This window comes from Elephas maximus, chromosome 19 (genome assembly GCF_024166365.1).
Source record: "Elephas maximus indicus isolate mEleMax1 chromosome 19, mEleMax1 primary haplotype, whole genome shotgun sequence".
NCBI classification, from domain to species: domain Eukaryota; kingdom Metazoa; phylum Chordata; class Mammalia; order Proboscidea; family Elephantidae; genus Elephas; species Elephas maximus.
The window spans coordinates 19149832-19168345 of record NC_064837.1 but is presented as its reverse complement, the minus strand read 5'-3'; the positions used below and the strand labels follow the sequence as shown (position 1 = coordinate 19168345).

The 18514-nt window shown below is 37.2% G+C and overlaps 1 protein-coding gene across 1 annotated transcript in view; it reads left to right on the top strand.

Moving 5' to 3' along the window:
• The window catches only part of PAFAH1B1 (platelet activating factor acetylhydrolase 1b regulatory subunit 1), a 69467-nt gene that overhangs the window by 39419 nt on the left and 11534 nt on the right, over positions 1 to 18514 (top strand). Inside the window, exons 3-5 of the mRNA XM_049861059.1 lie at positions 11865 to 11949; positions 12203 to 12277; positions 13345 to 13551. Of these exons, the coding sequence (XP_049717016.1) occupies positions 11865 to 11949; positions 12203 to 12277; positions 13345 to 13551 (367 nt within the window). The remainder of the gene's footprint in view (positions 1 to 11864; positions 11950 to 12202; positions 12278 to 13344; positions 13552 to 18514) is intronic.

Genomic DNA, 18514 nt, shown 5'->3' with positions numbered 1-18514 from the left:
TGTACGTGGGGTTGAAGGTCAGCCTAACTGCAATGCAGTTAGGGTATTTATGAATGAGGAAAGGGACCAGGGACACCAAAAAAAAAAAAAAAAAACCATTGCTGTCTAGTTGATTCCAACTCATAGCAACCTTATAGGACAGAGTAGAACTGCCCCATAGTTCTACACCATCAGGGTTTCCGACCAGGGACAAGTAAATGATTAATAAGGCAGCACTGGAATGACAACCATGTATTATGACTCAGCCCATAGTAATTTTAAAAATATAAATCTGTAATTAGCAATATTATAGATTATCGAACACCCTCCTGTTCACTGGAGAGAAAAAACCGTGCTTCATCAACAAATGGGACCTATATTTACCCAGATACTTCTGGGGATGCTTATTATGAATATGACCTAATTTTAAAGGATCTTCATTTTCATGCTTTAGGGCTTGACTTACTGCAAGGTGGGCTTCTTCTTTTTAGTTGTTCTCTAATCTGCCTGCACACTTCTGATAAGTAGGTCTTTTAAAAATATCACTTTCATTATATTACTGTTTCTGTCATATTTTTTCAACCATTTCTCTCATTGCAGTGCCACCCCATTTCCAATACATATATCAGTTATTTAGATGAATTCTTTTTAGAACAGTTTTAAATAATAGTAGTGATTATAGGCATCCTTGGCTTGTTCTTGGCTTCAATGCAAATGTTTCTAGTGTTTCACTACTAACAATTAGTTGAGGGTTTTGTTTTTTTTTTCCATGTTAACAGAGAACCTTCCATTGTTAAGGAATGTTTTAAAATAAAGAATATTGAAGAATTTATCAGATGCCTTTTGATATATATTGAGATCTGTCATATGTCTGTTTCTCAGTCTCCTGCTTTGTGTACTTGGAAGGCTGAACCCAAATTTTGCTTTTATAAAAAGGTTCTTCCATTTAATCTCATTTAGTTCTTGCCTGAGTTAAGTTTCACATACTTTGGCAACTTTGCTTTTGCTCCTCTGATACATTTACATATTCTAGAAGGCAAGGGACCATAACATAACCTTTTTATATTCTGTACTCTCTCCTTTTTTTTTTAACTCTGTCCTATAGGGTCGCTATGAGTTGGAATCGACTGGACGACGGTGCTGGATATGGGTCAGTGTGGCATTAGAAATATAACAGACACTCATCCCCTTCTGAGTTCCTTCTTTCTTTTCTTCCTTCCTTGTTTTGTAGTGAAAATTGGCTTTACATTTAAAAAAACATTAATGTTCCAAATTCCAAACTTCTCAGTAATTACAGCCGTATCGGCTGTCCTGCTTATTGTGCAGCCTGAATTTACAACAACAACAATAATATTCTAAATAAGAAGGGATGTCTTACTATTACTATTTAAAAAAAAAAAAAAAAAATGTTGCCGTCAAGTTGATTTCCCACTCATGGTGACCCTGTGTGCTACAGAGTAGAACTGCTCCATAGGATTTTATTGGCCATAATCTGTATGGAAGCAGGTCTCCAGTGTCTTTCTTCCCCAAGACCAGTGGGTGGGTTCAAACCACCAACCTTTACATTAGTAGTCAGCGTAAACCATTTTCGCCACCTAGGGACCCTGCTATATAGACCTGTATTAAAGGAACAGTGGAAAGGATTTTGAAAGTTGCAGGTTTTCCTGAGGAACTAAGGCAAGATCTTCCGGTCTTTAGAGACATAGCTGACCTCTGACCTTACTAAGCTGGGTAACTTTTTTAAAATCTAATGTCAGTCAATAATTTATGTGTGTAGCAGTAACTTAAAACAACGTAATTAGGAGTCTAGTCGAGTGAATCATACATATATTTCAGTTATCTTAGTTTTCAGTAAAGTTATTTTCTTAAGTTAAAAGGGTAAAGAAGAAAATACAAGCAGTGGTATGGTGGGATGAAAACTGAACTGTTCAGTGGCTCTCCTCTACTTTCTGGCTCCATTACTCAAAACATTTAAATACGAAAATGAGCAACAATAATGGTTTTGCTTTTAAAAAAACAAAAATCAGCCTGGTTTACTTATTTGCTAGTTTTGTTGCTGCTGGAGTGTTGGGGGATGGGGCGACGGGGTGGGTGAGTTAAGTGTCAGGATGTTACCTCTGACCCAGTGACTGTTAAAGGGAAATTGTAACTGACAAGCTAGTATATATGAAGCAGGTGTTCTTTTGCTTGATGGTGAATATGAAGGTCCACTCACCTTGACTTGACCAAATTTCGTTCTCCTTTACTCGTCCCCGTTATGGATAAGGTTTCATTGTAACCTCTTCCTGGACTTGTTCTTGTCACAAGATTGGCGATAATTGAATCTTGCCTTTGCAGTAGCTTTGTTCAAGTGTGATAGTGGAGGATGATAATTGTAACCCTTGGTCAGACAGATATGTCAGGGGACACTAGGTTGGAGCAGTGTAAGCCCTGTGGTCTAGAACTCTCTTTCCCCAAAGACTCAGTGCGCAATTTAATCATATTTAAGAAGTCGTGTTATGCATCTGAGACTTGGTTGATGTCTTGTGGCAGCAGCTTATGGAATGGCCCTGTCTAGCATCTCTGCCTTTGAGAATGAATTTGTTCACATTTTCCCCCAGGGTTACATAGTTTATCTTTGTATTTATTTAAAATGGTGTAGCCCAGGTGGTGTGACAGAGGGATGTCTTTTGGAGCAGTGTAGTAAAGACGGGCTTCTGATGGTGTGAACCTGCATGCTTGATCCCATTCCGCCTGGTCTTCTCTGTTACCCTCACGGTATGCTCCATGGCCTTCACCCTTCCCAGATTCACCAGGCCTTTCCTTAGCTCTTATTTCCCTAATTTCTAAAATCTGTGAAATCAGTCTTTGTAGTGTATCCCTTTTAATGGGCCTGGTAAAGGAAACAAGTTAGCCTTTTTTTTAAACCTTGTTTTTCCTCATATAAACAGTGAATTTTAAGTATCTATTTTTTTTTATAGAACTCTCGATGGCAACGTGTTTTTTTTTTATAGAACTCTTAGTATATTTTTATTAAACCTTAGGGTGCTAGAAGGAGCCCTGGTGGTACAGTGGTTAAGCACTTGGCTGCTAGCCAAAAGGTCAGCAGCTTGAACCCACCAGCCACTCCACGGAAGAAAAATGTGGCCGTCTGCTTTTGTGAAGATGAGAGCCTTGGGAACTATGGGTCAATTCTGCCTTGTCCTGTAGGGTCGCTGTGAGTCAGGATTGACTCCACGGCACACAGCAGGCTGCTAGAGTACAGTTTGAAAAACATTGTTATCCTCATCTGGGCTTCAAAAAAACCTGAATTTGATTTCCAGCTCTACCACTTGCTAACCAAAAAGTCACTGAAGCCCTGTGAGCCTCACTTCCTTTACCTGTGAAAACAGGCCCCTCCCTCCATCCCCACTAACGCATGCTCTGTGAGTCCCTCTGCTCTGATGGAACTTTGCAGGAGCTGCAGGGGGCGCTGGCGTATTTTGCTTTTGTTGCTGGTGTTATCCAGTCTCTTTAGAGTTGTTATTGTTTAGCAGTCCTTAGCATTCAGAGTAACTTTTTAAATCTCACTTCCCTTTTTAAGAGTGTGAATGTGTGTGTGGATGGTGATGGGGATGTGTTATGATTGATGTCACAGCTACAGAAAGTATCCTGGGGGATAGAAGAACAATTAAAAGCAGTAGGAAGTCAGCTGAAGTGCTTAAAATCTGATCTACTTAAGCTCTGTCTAGCCAGGGTCTGTTTATTGATGGATAAAGGTCTTTGATCTCAGTTCTTTTGATTTTTAACCGTTTTCTCTGATTCTAGACAGGGTTACTGGTTTTTGGTTTTCATTTACGGGGAGATTAATTTAAATTGCGTGTACTAAGTTTCTTTGAGAAATTATCATACCTTTGTCCACTTATCCATTTTCTTTTTTCAAAAGAGACAAAAGCCTGAAATCAGTAGCAAGCCCCAGAAGTACCCTTTAGGCTGTTAGAATCATAAGATTCCTCAGTCTTAATTCTTACTTTAAGTGATGGTGGTACGTCTTGCCTTAATAAGAGGTTCCACATCACTGGAGCAGACAGTTGGTTTAGATATTGAGAGGTGGGGCGGTGGTGGTGGTTGTGAAAAATTAACTGGCCGGGGGGACCGGACTTTTTCTAACCTGATAAGTGGCTAGAAGCTGGCTGTGACTGAATTGTATCTGATATGGGAATAGAATTGACTAGAGCTCTTCTGGGACTAGGCTGTAGCCTTTGTACATCATTGATGTGTTGCACAATTATACTTAATGCTATCAGACTCTAATTCAACTCTCATTTATTGACTGTATTTTTGTACACATATACCTTCCTCTTCGATGGTTCAGTATTAGATTATTAATATCATGTGATAGCACTTAATTTTCTAAACTTACCTGTCAGTGGTTTTTTTAGTTATATGAGCAAGTATCTACAGTATGTTTGTCACAGTGTTATAAATTTTGTAACTAAGGATTTTACTTTCATTGGGTAGAAAGAGAACCTTTCCCTGATATTCTCCTTCCCCAAACGTCACTGCTCTATCCCGACTACAATATTTTACGTTATTGGAGAACAGAATATTGAGGCGGCTTTAAGTTCTGAAACCACTCTTGCTAGGTGGGGCGGTGGTGGTGGTGGTGAAAATACGTCTCCCACATCCAGCCATTACTAGAACCGTAAAGCCCAGTGGTTAAGAATGTGAATTTCTCAGTCAGATCTGGTTTTAAGGATTTGTGTATGGGGATTTTTAAAGAGCCATATTGTAAAAACGACGTGGGGGAGGTGTGTGATCTCCTCTCTCTCCACAAGGGGGAAAGAGAATCAACATCAGTAGCTCAAGGCTGATTTCTATGAGGTGGAGGTCAGACATGCCTTCTCTCTCAGCCATCATTACCAATTCTGAAACCGAATGTCCCTCCCATGGCACTCTCTACTTCTGTGGTGGGGTCTATAATTCATTGCAGTGGCCGCACAGAAACTCACAGACCATACTCACGATTATGGGGTTGTTAGGGAAGTAACAGGTTATAATTCAGGCTCAGGAACACTCAGGATACAGTTCTTCCTCAGGACAGCCTCTTTTCAGCTATGTTTGCAGGCACACCTCTCTCTGACCCTAGGCCTCTGCCCTGCTGAGGCGAGTGTTACAAAGCCTTTTTAGCCCGTGTACAGTGGTTAAGATCTCAGGTTGCTGACCAAAAGGTTGGCAGTTCTAATCCCCTAGCTGCTTATTGGAAACTCTATGGGGCAGTTCTGCTCTGTCCTGTAGAGTCACTATGAATCGGAATTGATAAGACGGTAACAGGTTTGGTTTTTTGAGGGGTTTAATAAATCCCCAGAGGCACCCCAGGCACTCAGCTTTCTCACTCCATGGGCCAGGAAACCCACTGCAAGATCTCCTGCCAGTTTCTCCTGCCACTGCTTCCTGCCGTTGTCTAGGTTACAGCTCACTCTCTAGGTCTCCTGGTTCCAGGAGTTTTCTCAGAGCAGGGACCCCAGGTGCAAAGGACACACTGTCTGCTCATGGCTGTTCTTCCTTGGTGGTGGTAGAATCCTCCCTCTGCTATGGAATTGACTTTTTGAAGACAAAACTGACCGATCCCTTGGTGGGCCACAATTACCACATTTGCACAGTCCCACACGATGACATGGGTGGGAGTTACAAGACCATGGAGAAGAAGGCCACACAAAAGCGATCCATCTCACTGCATGTGTAAATCCACTTTTAAATAATTTATGAAGAAATACATGAAGATACATAAAAAGGGAACTACTCTGGTTGAAGAAGGGGATGCTGAGCTACACTTGCTTAGCCTGTTTCTTTCTTGCCCACTCAAGAAATGTTGGTTGAAATTGCTTTTACTACTTATTAGCTGTGATACATAGACAGACAGACAGCCAGCTCCGATGCATGGCAGCCTTACATCCAACAGAATGAAATGTTCCCCAATCCTGCATCATTCTCACAGTCGCTGGCATTTTCGAGTCCGCCTTTGTGGCTGTTTTGCCAGTCCATCTCGCTGAGGGTTTCCTTCATCCTTGTTGGCCCCCTACTTCACCAAACATGATGTCTTCCTCTAGCAATTGATGCCTTCTAATGACACGTCCATAGCAAGCAAGTCCAACAGTGTTCTGTTTTGATAAGGTTTTCACTGGCTAATTTTTAGAAGTAGATTGCCAGGCATTTTTTCCTTATCTCTTTTAGTCGAAAGCTCCACTGAGACGCGTCCATCCTGACTCTGCTGGTATTTGAAACACCAGTGACATAGCTTCCAGCATCACAGCAACATGCAAGCCGCCACAGTATGACAGGGTGGGTGGTGATGCTGTGTGGCCTCAGATAAGTCAGCCTTTCAGTATGTACTATTGGGAATAATGCTGCCCTCTGGTAATTTAACAGAATGGTGTTAGGGTCAAATGAGACAGTGAATGTTGGACTTTTTGTTTGTATTGGATTTAAAATTTTAAAATGTATCAATGTGAAATATGGCTATTTTGAGGTGCTGCTTTATGCACATGTGGAATTACCTACATCTTTCTAATTAATCATACTTGATTAACATATATCTTTTTAAAAATACATTCGGTTAAGCCACACAGGATTTGGATATGTTGCAAAAGTTTTAGAAATTTAACCTCTAGTCTATTACAAAAGTTATATAAGCAAAGTCTCAGGGTATCAAACCCCCTCCCCACCTTTAAAGTCGGTAAATGTTAACCCAAGTGTTTGAAAAGTAAAGGTAGTGGGGAGACATTCATAACTGCTGGTATGAGCATAAATCGGTACCATTTTTCTAGGAAGCAGTTCGACAGTACCGATCAAAATGTCGCTTTATAATATGTATCTCTTTTGACTCGGGTATAAAAATGTGAGAAAGGCTTTTTCTATATGGAAGTTTGTTTGCGGTATTTTTTTAAATGGTGAGAAGTAGAAACAACCTGGGATCCAGCAATAGATTAAAGCTTAATATTATTAATAAAAAAAATTAATAGCTTAGGTAAAACTTGCTGCTCTGTAGAATGGAATATTGTTTGAGCATTAATAACTGATATTGTAAAAGAATATTATTGACAAGGAAAGATTTTCACAACTTGTTGAATAAATTTAGCAGGTTAAAATACTTGTTTAAAATTCGTATATATGCATGCATGGTGATGTGAATATATAGACAGAGAAAATGGTATGAGAAGACTATACTAAAAAGGTAGTGGTAGTCTCAAAGTGTTGGGGTTATTTATTTTTTTTTTTTTTTAAGTTTTCACATCATGGTTTTATTCCAACTTCTGGCAAAGGTCCATCCAAAGTTATGAGACCCAACTGACTTTGGAACAGGAGACTGTGGTAGCTAAGCTGATCCCTTATCAAGAGGAGAGGTACATGGAGAACGTTCTGAGCTCACACCAGACATAGAGCTTGGGCTGGCGACTCTTTCCTACCAAATTACTAAATGCTAGTTTATCGCGTTGTCCACTTGGTTCCTAAGCACTGTCCATCAGGAGTGAAGGGAACTTGATTCTTCAAATGTTGAATCAAGAGACTGGATCATATCAATATCAATTTTCTGGTTGTGAAAATGTGCTATAGTTATGCAAAATGTTAGCACTGGAGGAAACTGGGTAAAAGGAAAATGGGGTATCTCTGTATTACTTTTTTTTTTTTTATTAACTTTTATTAAGCTTCAAGTGAACATTTACAAATCCAATCAGTCTGTCACATATAAGTTTACATATGTCTTACTCCGTACTCCCACTTGCTCTCCCCCTATTGAGTCAGCCCTTTCAGTCTCTCCTTTCGTGGGGGTTATTTTTAATAAGAAAAATGTTCTCAGTTACAAAAAGAGTATTCATTTTACATTTTTCTCCTTTTAATATTCTAACCTAGAAAAGTGTCACCATTTATCTTTCCTTTACAAAAGATTTTCCTCTAAGATTATAGTTGTTGTAATTTATACATGTTACACATACATATTATCAGTTCTGTGAGCATAAGTGTTGTCACCTGTGCAGTGTGTTTAAGCAAAGTTTTTTACATTTCCCCCCTTACTTGTTAAGCTGTTTGGTTTTTTTGGAATAAAAAGGAAACTAAGAAATAGATGTCTTTCAGCTTTGTTTTCCTTATTATTGGGATATTCTAACCAAAGGGAAATTTATTTTTTTTGAAGGTTTGTAACACAGGCTTTGCTAACACAGAATATTTGATGGAATATCATGAGGTTTCTTATTTTGTTTTGTGTTGGAAGGCCCAAATAGGACTGACTGGTGGAAGTTAAAAAGAAGCAAATTTTAGCTCTCTGTAAAGATCTCTCTTAATGAATTGTCACCCGTTAGTAGAACAGGCCAGAAGGGTATAGTCTGTGGTATGAGCAGCACAAAGACACAGATTTTTTTATTACATTAAGAATTTACCTCTCCTCTAACCCCATGTCCACGAGTGTGATGTGGACTGCTCCCGCTAGTTAGTATATTTTGATTTTTGGCATTCTAATAGTTACCTGGAAATTCTGGTGACATAGTGGTTAAGAGCAATGGCTGCTAACCACAAGGTCTGCAGTTCGAATCCACTGGCATTCCTTGGAAACTCTATGGGGCAGTTCTACTCTGTTCTATAGGGTCGCTATGAGTCAGAATGGACTCGATGGCAACAGGTTTGGTTTTGGGTTTTTTAATAGTTACCTGGAACACAAGGTGTTTGTTCTAATTCCTTATTATCCTTCCCCACTATTATTATTATTATTTTTTAATATGCCATTGAATTAAAACTTAATCCCACCAATTCTACAGTACTACTAGTGTGTGTTTTTATTTTCCAAAATAATTAGGTAGGCAGTGGCATTGATGTTTATATGGCAGTATTGTTTGTAGGAACAAAATCATGTATCTCTATAATGGAATATAATTTCAAAAAAGATCTACATTTGTGGATAAAGAGTGATTGCTAAGATTGTTTAAGTGGTTTTACGTGAAAGAAAGTGCAAAGCACAGGACATTATGTGTAGTGTAGTGCATTTTGTTTCAAAAACAAGTAGTGATTAGACTATATGCAGGTATGCATGTGTATGGGTAGATTATCTCTGAAAAAAGTGGATGCTTCAGAGGTGGAATATTGGGGTTCAGTGATGGACCTCTATTCTATACCTATTTACATAGTCAAAATTCGTATAACCATGTGCATCTGTTAACTTTTAAATTATAATTAACATTGTAAAAGAAAATGCCAAGCAATTATTTCTATCTTAGACTTAAGGTTATAAAAATATTGAGACATTGGAATAAGTTGCCCAAGGTGGGAGGGGGGAGGGTTCCTTACTTCTCTGAAAGAACATAAGGAAAGCATGAAAGGGCATCTGCTAATTCAACGTCGCTAACTTTGGAGTTCTTTTTAATTCTAAATGAATGCCATTCCATGATAGTATAGTTAGTTTACAACTTGTGCCTTAAAAAAAAAAAAAAACAGTTGTGTAAAGTTATCTTTGATATAAAACTACTTACTAATTATAATTTTATCGAAATATTTTTCTGGGAAACTAAATTTCAGTTGCCAGTCCTTGAGCGTATATTAGCATAATAGGTAATTGTTGTTGTTGTTAGGTGCCTTCGAGTCAGTTCCAACTCATAGCGACCCTATGCACAACAGAACGAAACACTGCCCGGTCCTGCATAAATTGTTTTTATGCTTGAGCTCATTGTTGCAGCCACTGTGTCAATACACCTCGTTGAGGGTCTTCCTCTTTTCCGCTGATCCTGTACTCTGCCAAGCATGATGTCCTTTTCCAGGGACAGATCCCTCCTGACAACGTGTTCAAAGTATGTAAGATGCAGTCTCGCCATCCTTGCCTCAAGGAGCATTCTGGCCACACTTCTTCCAAGACAGATTTGTTCGTTCTTTTGGCGGTCCATGGTATATTCAATATTCTTTGCCAGCACCATAGTTCAAAGGCATCAACTCTTCTTCGGTCTTCCTTATTCATTGTCCAGCTTTCACATGCATATGATGCGACTGAAAATATCATGGCTTGGGTCAGGCGCACCTTAGTCTTCAGGGTGACATCTTTGCTCTTCAACACTTTGAAGAGGTCCTTTGCAACAGATTTGCCCAATGCAGTGTGTCTTTTGATTTCTTGCCTGCTGCTTCCACGGCTGTTGATTGTGGATCCAAGTAAAATGAAATCCTTGACAACTTCCATCTTTTCTCCGTTTATCATGATGTTGCTCATTGATCCAGTTGTGAGGATTTTTGTTTTCTTTATGTTGAAGTATAATCCATACTGAAGGCTGTGGTCTTTGATCTTCATTAGTAAGTGCTTCAAGTCCTCTTCACTTTCAGCAAGCAAGGTTGTGTCATCTGCATAACGCAGGTTTTTAATGAGTCTTCCTCCAATCCTGAAGCCGCATTCTTCTTCATATAGTCCAGCTTCTTGTATCATTTGCTCAGCATACAGATTAAATAGGTATGGTGAAAGAATACAACCCTGACGCACACCTTTCCTGACTTCAAACCAGTCAGTATCCCCTTACTCTGTCTGAACAATTGCCTCTTGATCTATGTAAAGGTTCCTCATGAGCACAATTAAGTGTTCTGGAATTCCCATTCTTTGCAGTGTTATCCATAGTCTGTTATGATTCACGCAGCCGAATGCCTTTGCATAGTCAATAAAACACAGGTAACCATCCTTCTGGTATTCTCTGCTTTCAGCCAGGATCCATCTGACATCAGCAATGATATCCCTGGTTCCACGTCCTCTTCTGAAACCGGTCTGAATTTCTGGCAGTTCCCTGTCGATATACTGCTGCAGCCGTTTTCGAATGATCTTCAGCAAAATTTTGCTTGCGTGTGATATTAATGATACTGTTTTATAATTTCCACATTCGGTTGGATCACTTTTCTTGGGAATAGGCATAAATATGGATCTCTTCCAGTCAGTTGGCCAGGAAGCTGTCTTCCATATTTCTTGGCATAGACGAGTGAGCACCTCCAGCGCCGCATCTGTTTGTTGAAACATCTCAATTGATATTCCATCAATTCCTGGAGCCTTGTTTTTCGCCAGTGCCTTCAGAGCAGCTTGGATTTCTTCCTTCAGTACCATCGGTTCCTAATCATGTGCTACCTCTTGAAATGGTTGGATATTGACTAATTCTTTTTGATATAATGACTCTGTGTATTCCTTCCATCTTCTTTTGATGCTTCCTGTGTCGTTTAATATTTTCCCCATGGAATTCTTCACTATTGCAACTCGAGGCTTGAATTTTTTCTTTAGTTCTTACAGCTTGAGAAATGCGGAACGTGTTCTTCCCTTTTGGTTTTCCATCTCCAGCTCTTCGCACATGTCATTATAATACTTTACTTTGTCTTCTCAAGAGGCCCTTTGAAATCTTCTGGTCGGTTCTTTTACTTCATCAATTCTTCCTTTTGCTTTAGCTGCTCGATGCTCAAGAGCAAGTTTCAGAGTCTCCTCTGACATCCATCTTGGTCTTTTCTTTCTTTCCTGTCTTTTCAGTGACCTTTTGCTTTCTTCATGGATGGTGTCCTTGATGTCATTCCACAACTTGTAAGTAATAAGGGAGGCAAAATTGATGATCACTGTCACAAATTAATACCTAATTATATAAGCCTTATCTTGATTTATCTTGATCTGTAGAGTGCCAAAAACTTGTGAGGTAAACAACACATGAGAAACTTATTATGAAAAACTCAAGAAGAATATTATAATGTGGATACACTGTAACTATGGCTAAGTGTTCTAGAAGCTTTGTTTTTTGGTTCCTTGTGAAATACTTGTATGATTTAGAAGGAAACGTTCTTAAAAGAGTATCTTAAAGCTTAAGGAATTTTAAACAAAATGTTTCTTCAAAATAGAAATGAGATTTTGTTAGGAGTTATTTGGATTTGTTTTCTTTCAGAAATCGAGCTATAGCAGATTATCTTCGTTCAAATGGCTATGAAGAGGCATATTCTGTTTTTAAAAAGGAAGCTGAATTAGATATGGTATGTTTGGTTTTTTTTTTTTTTTTTTACTATTATTCATAGTATAGTTAATGAATGGATTTCACTCAGGTATCAAGTTAACAGCTCCATATTCACAAATCTCGTCATTTGTTATTGTGTTCTACTTGGCAGTTAACTTAGTTTATGCTCCTTATTTTTATATTATCAGATTTTAAGTTATCTTTGGGCTTAGAGATGGTCTATATGGCTTGAACTATCATAGCTTTTAAATGGCTCTCATGTTTTTCTCTAGAATGAAGAATTAGATAAGAAATATGCTGGTCTTTTGGAAAAAAAATGGACATCTGTTATTAGATTACAAAAAAAGGTAACTTTCTTCTTTAAAGTTAGCTGTATTCAGTGTGTTCTCAAAACTTTCTGAGTATATTAATATAACAAAGTATTCTTCTGCATTAATTAGTAATTATATCTAATATCGAAAAGCAATTCAAAACACATTTTCTGTGCATTATGAAAACTCTGACCTAGGCAGATCATTGCTAGTACGTGAGCCTAACTCATGGCTCAAATCTGCACAGCCCTGACTGACTTCAAAGGCTTGATGCTGGAAGAACTGGTTGGTCACTTAGAAAGGAAGCACTTGTGGAGCCAGTATGATGCTAGCGCTAAAATGTGTTTATAGACAAGTCATTTTCATCTTTGAGCTTTTCTTTTTATCTGTAAAGTGAATACAGTAAATAGTATTTCAGGCCTAAAATTGATACTTTTAGTAGGCAAAGTTGGAATAAGGAAATTAAATAACTTTGGTTAAGAGTTAATCCATATACAACTGTTAGAAAGATACTCAGTGAATGTTAGGTTTTCTTAGGAATATCACTTTATATGTTAATGTAAATTGTAGTTTGGAGGGAATTCACTAAGAATAGCAGACTTAGAGACCAAGACAGGCTTACTTCTCTTTCTGTAAATTAGTAGTAGAACACTCTGACCAAAAATAAATTTAAAATTTTCCTTGAATTAATTATAGTTAAGACACAATTGCATTGAATTTTTCTCAATTTTTAGTTTTGTCACACCGTTAAGATATTTTAACCCCAAAACCAAACTCATTGCCATGGGGTCAGTTTCAGCTTGTAGCAACCCTGTAAGAGAAAGTAGAACTGCCCCATGGGGTTTCCAAGAAGTGCCTGGTGGGTTCGAACTGCCAACATTTTGGTTAGCAGCCGAACGCTTAACCACTGCACCACCAAGGCCCTTAAGATATTTTGGTGGTATATATGTTATTTCCGATTAAATGTAACGAATGCTTTGCAGATTACTGAAATGTTTTTCAGGTATTCGGCATGTATACCTGTAAAATAAAAGCAGTTTTGAAGAGTGTCAAATATGCTATTTTTATCAGAATCTGTAAATAACTGCATGTTCCTTCTCAAGGTTATGGAGTTAGAATCAAAGTTAAATGAAGCAAAAGAAGAATTTACGTCGGGTGGACCTCTTGGTCAGAAACGAGACCCAAAAGAATGGATTCCCCGTCCACCAGAAAAATATGCCTTGAGTGGTCATAGGAGTCCAGTCACTCGAGTCATTTTCCATCCTGTGTTCAGTGTTATGGTCTCTGCTTCAGAGGACGCTACAATTAAGGTAGTTTTTTTTTTTCCTTCCCCCAAATTGAAAGATGTGCAAAAGGGTAATCGTTACAAGCAGACTTAAAGTTAATTGAGTGAAAGAAATAAAAAGATCCTGAAAATGAGAACGTAAGCAGAGGGACAAGAGATTCTTTGAAACTGTGTAAGTGATTGGTACTGAACCTTAAAAGACAGAATTAGAATGAAATTTCGCTGTAGCTCCTGAGAGGCAAGCTGCCAAATAAGCTCACTGATGAATTTGAGAAAATGCAGTGCTATTAATTTAGTGTTGGGCAGTGGGTCACCTTGTGTGCTTGAATAATTTTTACTCTTGGAGAATGAAGGTGAAGTGTGTGCCTTATTCTAAGCAAAGGTGATATATGAAAATACAGATTTATAAAATTAGTGGTTCAGGGGATGAATATATTCTGCAAACAGATCCAATAGAGGGTTGGTTCATTTAAATTGGGCTCTCCTTGATATATTTCATATTGGCTTTGATTCCAAACTAAACAATAGTTTTCTCCAGGGGCGTGAGGATGTAGGAGCTTTTCATTTGATCAGCCATATATTTCTCTCTCGTTTGAATTTTGGACAGTAAGAAAATAACTACATTTTAATATTTTACGCTTTTAATCAGAAAAAAAAAATTGCCATGAAGTTGATTCTGACTCATAGTGACCCTACAGGACAGAGTAGAATTGCCCCATAGAGTTTCCAAGGAGCACCTGGTGGATTTGAACTGCTGACCTTTTGGTTAACATCCATAGTTCTTAACCAAAGGTGATTTATTTGCCTGTGATACGTAATTAATTGACAGTTGTGTAAACCACCTGCAGAAAGATAATATAGTTAAAAGGTTTAGGTAGATTTCTCTACTTTAAGGGTGATTTCAGATTAAATTCTAGATTTTGTGTCATTTGTGGAGGTATAACTAAGAAAATGTGAGTAGATTATGTATATCACATAACAACAGTCCAGCATAAAATGTAGGCATGACTTAAATGTGACCATGCTTAAGCAGTTCTCCAAATTAAACATTGTTTCACTTTTTTTTTTTTTAATTGGTTTCTTTCATGAAGAAAACTAAAGATACAAGGGAAAGGTTAGTCCAGAGGATTAATGGACTACATCTACCACAGCCTCCACCAGACTGAGTCTAGTACAACTAGATAGTGCCCGGCTACCACCACTGACTGCTCTGACAGGGATCACAATAGAGGGTCCTGGACAGAGTGGAGAAAAATGTAGAACAAAATTCTAACTCAAAAAGAAAGACCAGGCTTGCTGGCCTGACAGAGACTGGAGAAACCCTGAGAGTATGGCCCCCAAAGACCCAATCAACTCAGTAATGAAGTCACTCCTGAGGTTCACCCTTCAGCCAGTGGGGACAGGCCCATAAAACAAAAGCAGACTAAAGGGGCACACCAGCCCTGGGGCAAGGGCTAGAAGGCAGGAGGGGATGGAAAGCTGGTAATAGGGAACGTAAGGTTGAGAAGTGAGAGTGTTGACATGTCATGGGATTGTTAACCAATGTCGTAAAACTAACTGTTCAGTGAGAAACTGGTTTGTTCTGTAAACCTTCATCTAAAGTACAATTAAAAAAAGAAAAATGACAGCTTAAAATAAATTGGTTTCTTTAGTTTCTAAATCAGTAGCTTCCATCCAGCCCACAGGACAGGGCTGTAAAGTATTTGGAAGGTTGTGTTAATTTAAGGTCATATGTATCACTTTTTGTAGGCTGAGATAATTACATATCTGATACATTAATGTACTACTATTTTTCAAATATATGTAGACATTAATTAAAGTATTAATTTCATGATAGTTTTGTCATTGTGTACTAAAAAACCGCAACTGCTGTCATGAGGTAGGAGAGGGGGTAGACATTCCTTGAATAGGTTGAAAACCCTTCAAGTATTTCAATTTTGCAGCAGTGATATAAAAGTATCAATTAAGTTAACATTAAAATATTACGATAGGAAATTTAAAAATTTATGATCATACCAGGTAGCACAGCAACTACTTAGAGTTATTCCTTACATTTAGTCTTTATTTAGATGTGTACATGTGGTTGTTTCATTAATGCAAAGTGGTTATATATAATTTTGTTTTCTCTTTTGATTAAATTTTAGAAATATCTTTGTTTCTAATGAATCATTTTTAGTGATATTAAAATGATAGTTTTATTTATATGTAGAGGCTGTGTAGGGTAGTTAATGGCCAAGGGAACAGGCCCTGGGTTCAAGTGCTGACTTTACCACTTAGTAATTAATTTGATCACAGGGAGGTTATAGAACTGTGTGTGCTTTTCTCTCCTCATCTATAAAATGAATGTAATATCTATCGCATAGGGCTGTTAGGAGGACTAAGTGAGTTAATTCATGAAACTGCTTAATACAGCACTCAGTAACTTAAAGCTGTGTCAGCAGTGTGTTGGCACTGTTAACACGTCCTCTGCCTTTGGCTTTTCTATGTTATTTCTCTTCATTTTTATACCTAAAGTTTCCCAATATTCTTGGATATTTTATGGAATGAAACACTTTTTACTCCTTTCTATGCTTTTTCTTCCTTCAGCTATGGTAAAGCTAGGTTTTTTCTAAATGTTGACTGTGATAGAACTACCTTCCAAAAAATTCAAAGAAGAACACACTAGGAGACAGCATTTTTTGCAGTTTTGTGACTGTATTGGGCAAAGTGCTTAACATGTTTAAAGCTCAGTTTTCTCATTCGTTGGGTAAAGGGTGGTTAGAAATATCGACATCATAAGGCTGCTTAGAATAAAATGAAGTAGCTAAATAAACTGTAGTTAATGTTACAGTTGTTAACAAAAATTAAAAATTGTTAAATAATTTTTTGTGTGCAACTGGTAAATAAGACAGAATTGTTCCTTTTAGAGCCATCCAGTTATGTTTACTTCGTCGACATCTGAACTATGATGCTTTAGGGGAAAAAGTGACAGACAGTAGATATTTGGAACAGTTCATGATAGTTTTTTTTTTAGTTTTTATTGTGCTTTAAGTGAAAGTTCATGATAGTAGTTTAATTGAATCATTTAAATTTTTGAAATGTTATTTCTGGTTGTCATTTAGAACTAATTCTTAATAGTTTAAAAAATGAACAGCAAACAAAACTGGGAAATGTTTAATTAATAAAACAGGTGAGAGATTGCCAACTTTAATATATATAAAGAATTCAAACAAATACGGAAAAACCTGTAACATATTTGTAGCAAAAGGGACAAAGTATATGAACAGACAGTTCATGCAAGAAGAAATAATGGCTAGCAGACATATAAAAAATTATTGGTCTCATGCTAATTATGGAAGAAATGCAAATTAAAATTGTATGTCAAATCTGCCAAGATATTTTACGTTGAGAATTCCCAGTGGTGATAAGAGTTTGATGAAGTAGGCAATCTCAATTACCTTTGATAAAATCTTCTTGGAAAGCAAGTTTAGCAGAGTATATGAAGGACCTAAAAAGTTTATACTTTTTGACCCAATAATTTTTCTTCTTCACTGTTGCTGTCTGACCTAAGTATTACAAATGAGGACAGATATTTTTCAGTATTCAGAGATATAGTCACCATAACGAAAATGAAAATTTTTAGCCAACAAATAGGAATACCTTTAAAAATTTAATGTTTGCTAAATATTTAATGGCATAGAAAAATGCTTATGGTAAGCACAGAAAAAATGGGAAAAACATGCGATTGGTAGGGTAATTTTTTTTTTTTTTGCCTTGTCAATGTATAGATTTCCTATCACGAGCATTTATTTTATAATCAGAACATAAATATCCAGTGAAGAAAATCGAATTAGTTCTTATGATTCATTTGAAGTTGATAAACTAACTAAAATGCTGTTTGCTCAACATTTATGAAGGGACACGCTTCATTTTCAGGGTATATTTATTTTAGAGAAAATAGTGTTCTTTAATGAAGGCATGGTAAGAAACTTAACTGAAACTTTGAAGTGAACAAGACAAATATTACAAGAAAACTGTAGACCAATAGTACTCTTGGACATAGATGCAAAATCCTTAACAAATTATAGGATAGTTAATACATCATGAGAAACTAGGGTTTATCCCAGAATGCAAGATTGGTTCCAAAATCATAGGATACAAGATCAGTATACAAAAATTGTTTACTATGAACTAGTAATAAATAAAGTTCAAATTTGAAAATACCGTTTATGGTAGCATCAAAAAACCTTGAAATACTTAAGGGTAAATCTAATAAAATATGTACAAAATTAAGCACATAATTATTTCCATGTAGATGTACTTGAGCATTTAAATGGTAGAAATTTGTTCGGGGAAGGGTATGTAAGTGTTCTATAAAGGAGATATTTTTGGAAGATAGTTTATTTTTCTTTGGTGTGTTTTACATAGTTGAGATCGCATGTATAATTTTATATATATATTTTTCTTACATTATCGTATAAAAACCAAAGCCACTGCCATCGAGTTGATCCTAACTCGTTGCGACCCTATAGGACAGAATAGAACTGCCCCGTAGGGCTTCTAAGGCTGTAAATCTTCACAGAAGCAGACTGCCATTATCTTTCTCCCCTGGAGCATCTGGTGGGTTCAGACCACCATCATTTGGTTAGCAGCCAAGCACTTTAACCACTGTGCCATAAATTCCTTACAGATACAAATTTTATATTTACTTAACCATTCCCCTAATGTTGGATGTTTAGGTTGTTTCCAAGATTGCAAAATGTATTTTCTAAACTTCCCTAAGTCAGTCGATACCAGCCTACTACAGATCAGTTTGTACTTACCATGGGAAGAATGAAGTCAACCATTCAGTTTTAGAGCATGGAGTTGGTATTGGTTAAAAATTGAAAATTGAACTTCCAACTAGCTTTTGACTACCAGGATATGAGTTTAGTATATGTTCTTGATATCTGTTTCTTATGGTGCTTATCCTTGATAGTTCATTATTATTTCTATTGTTTTAGAAAAAT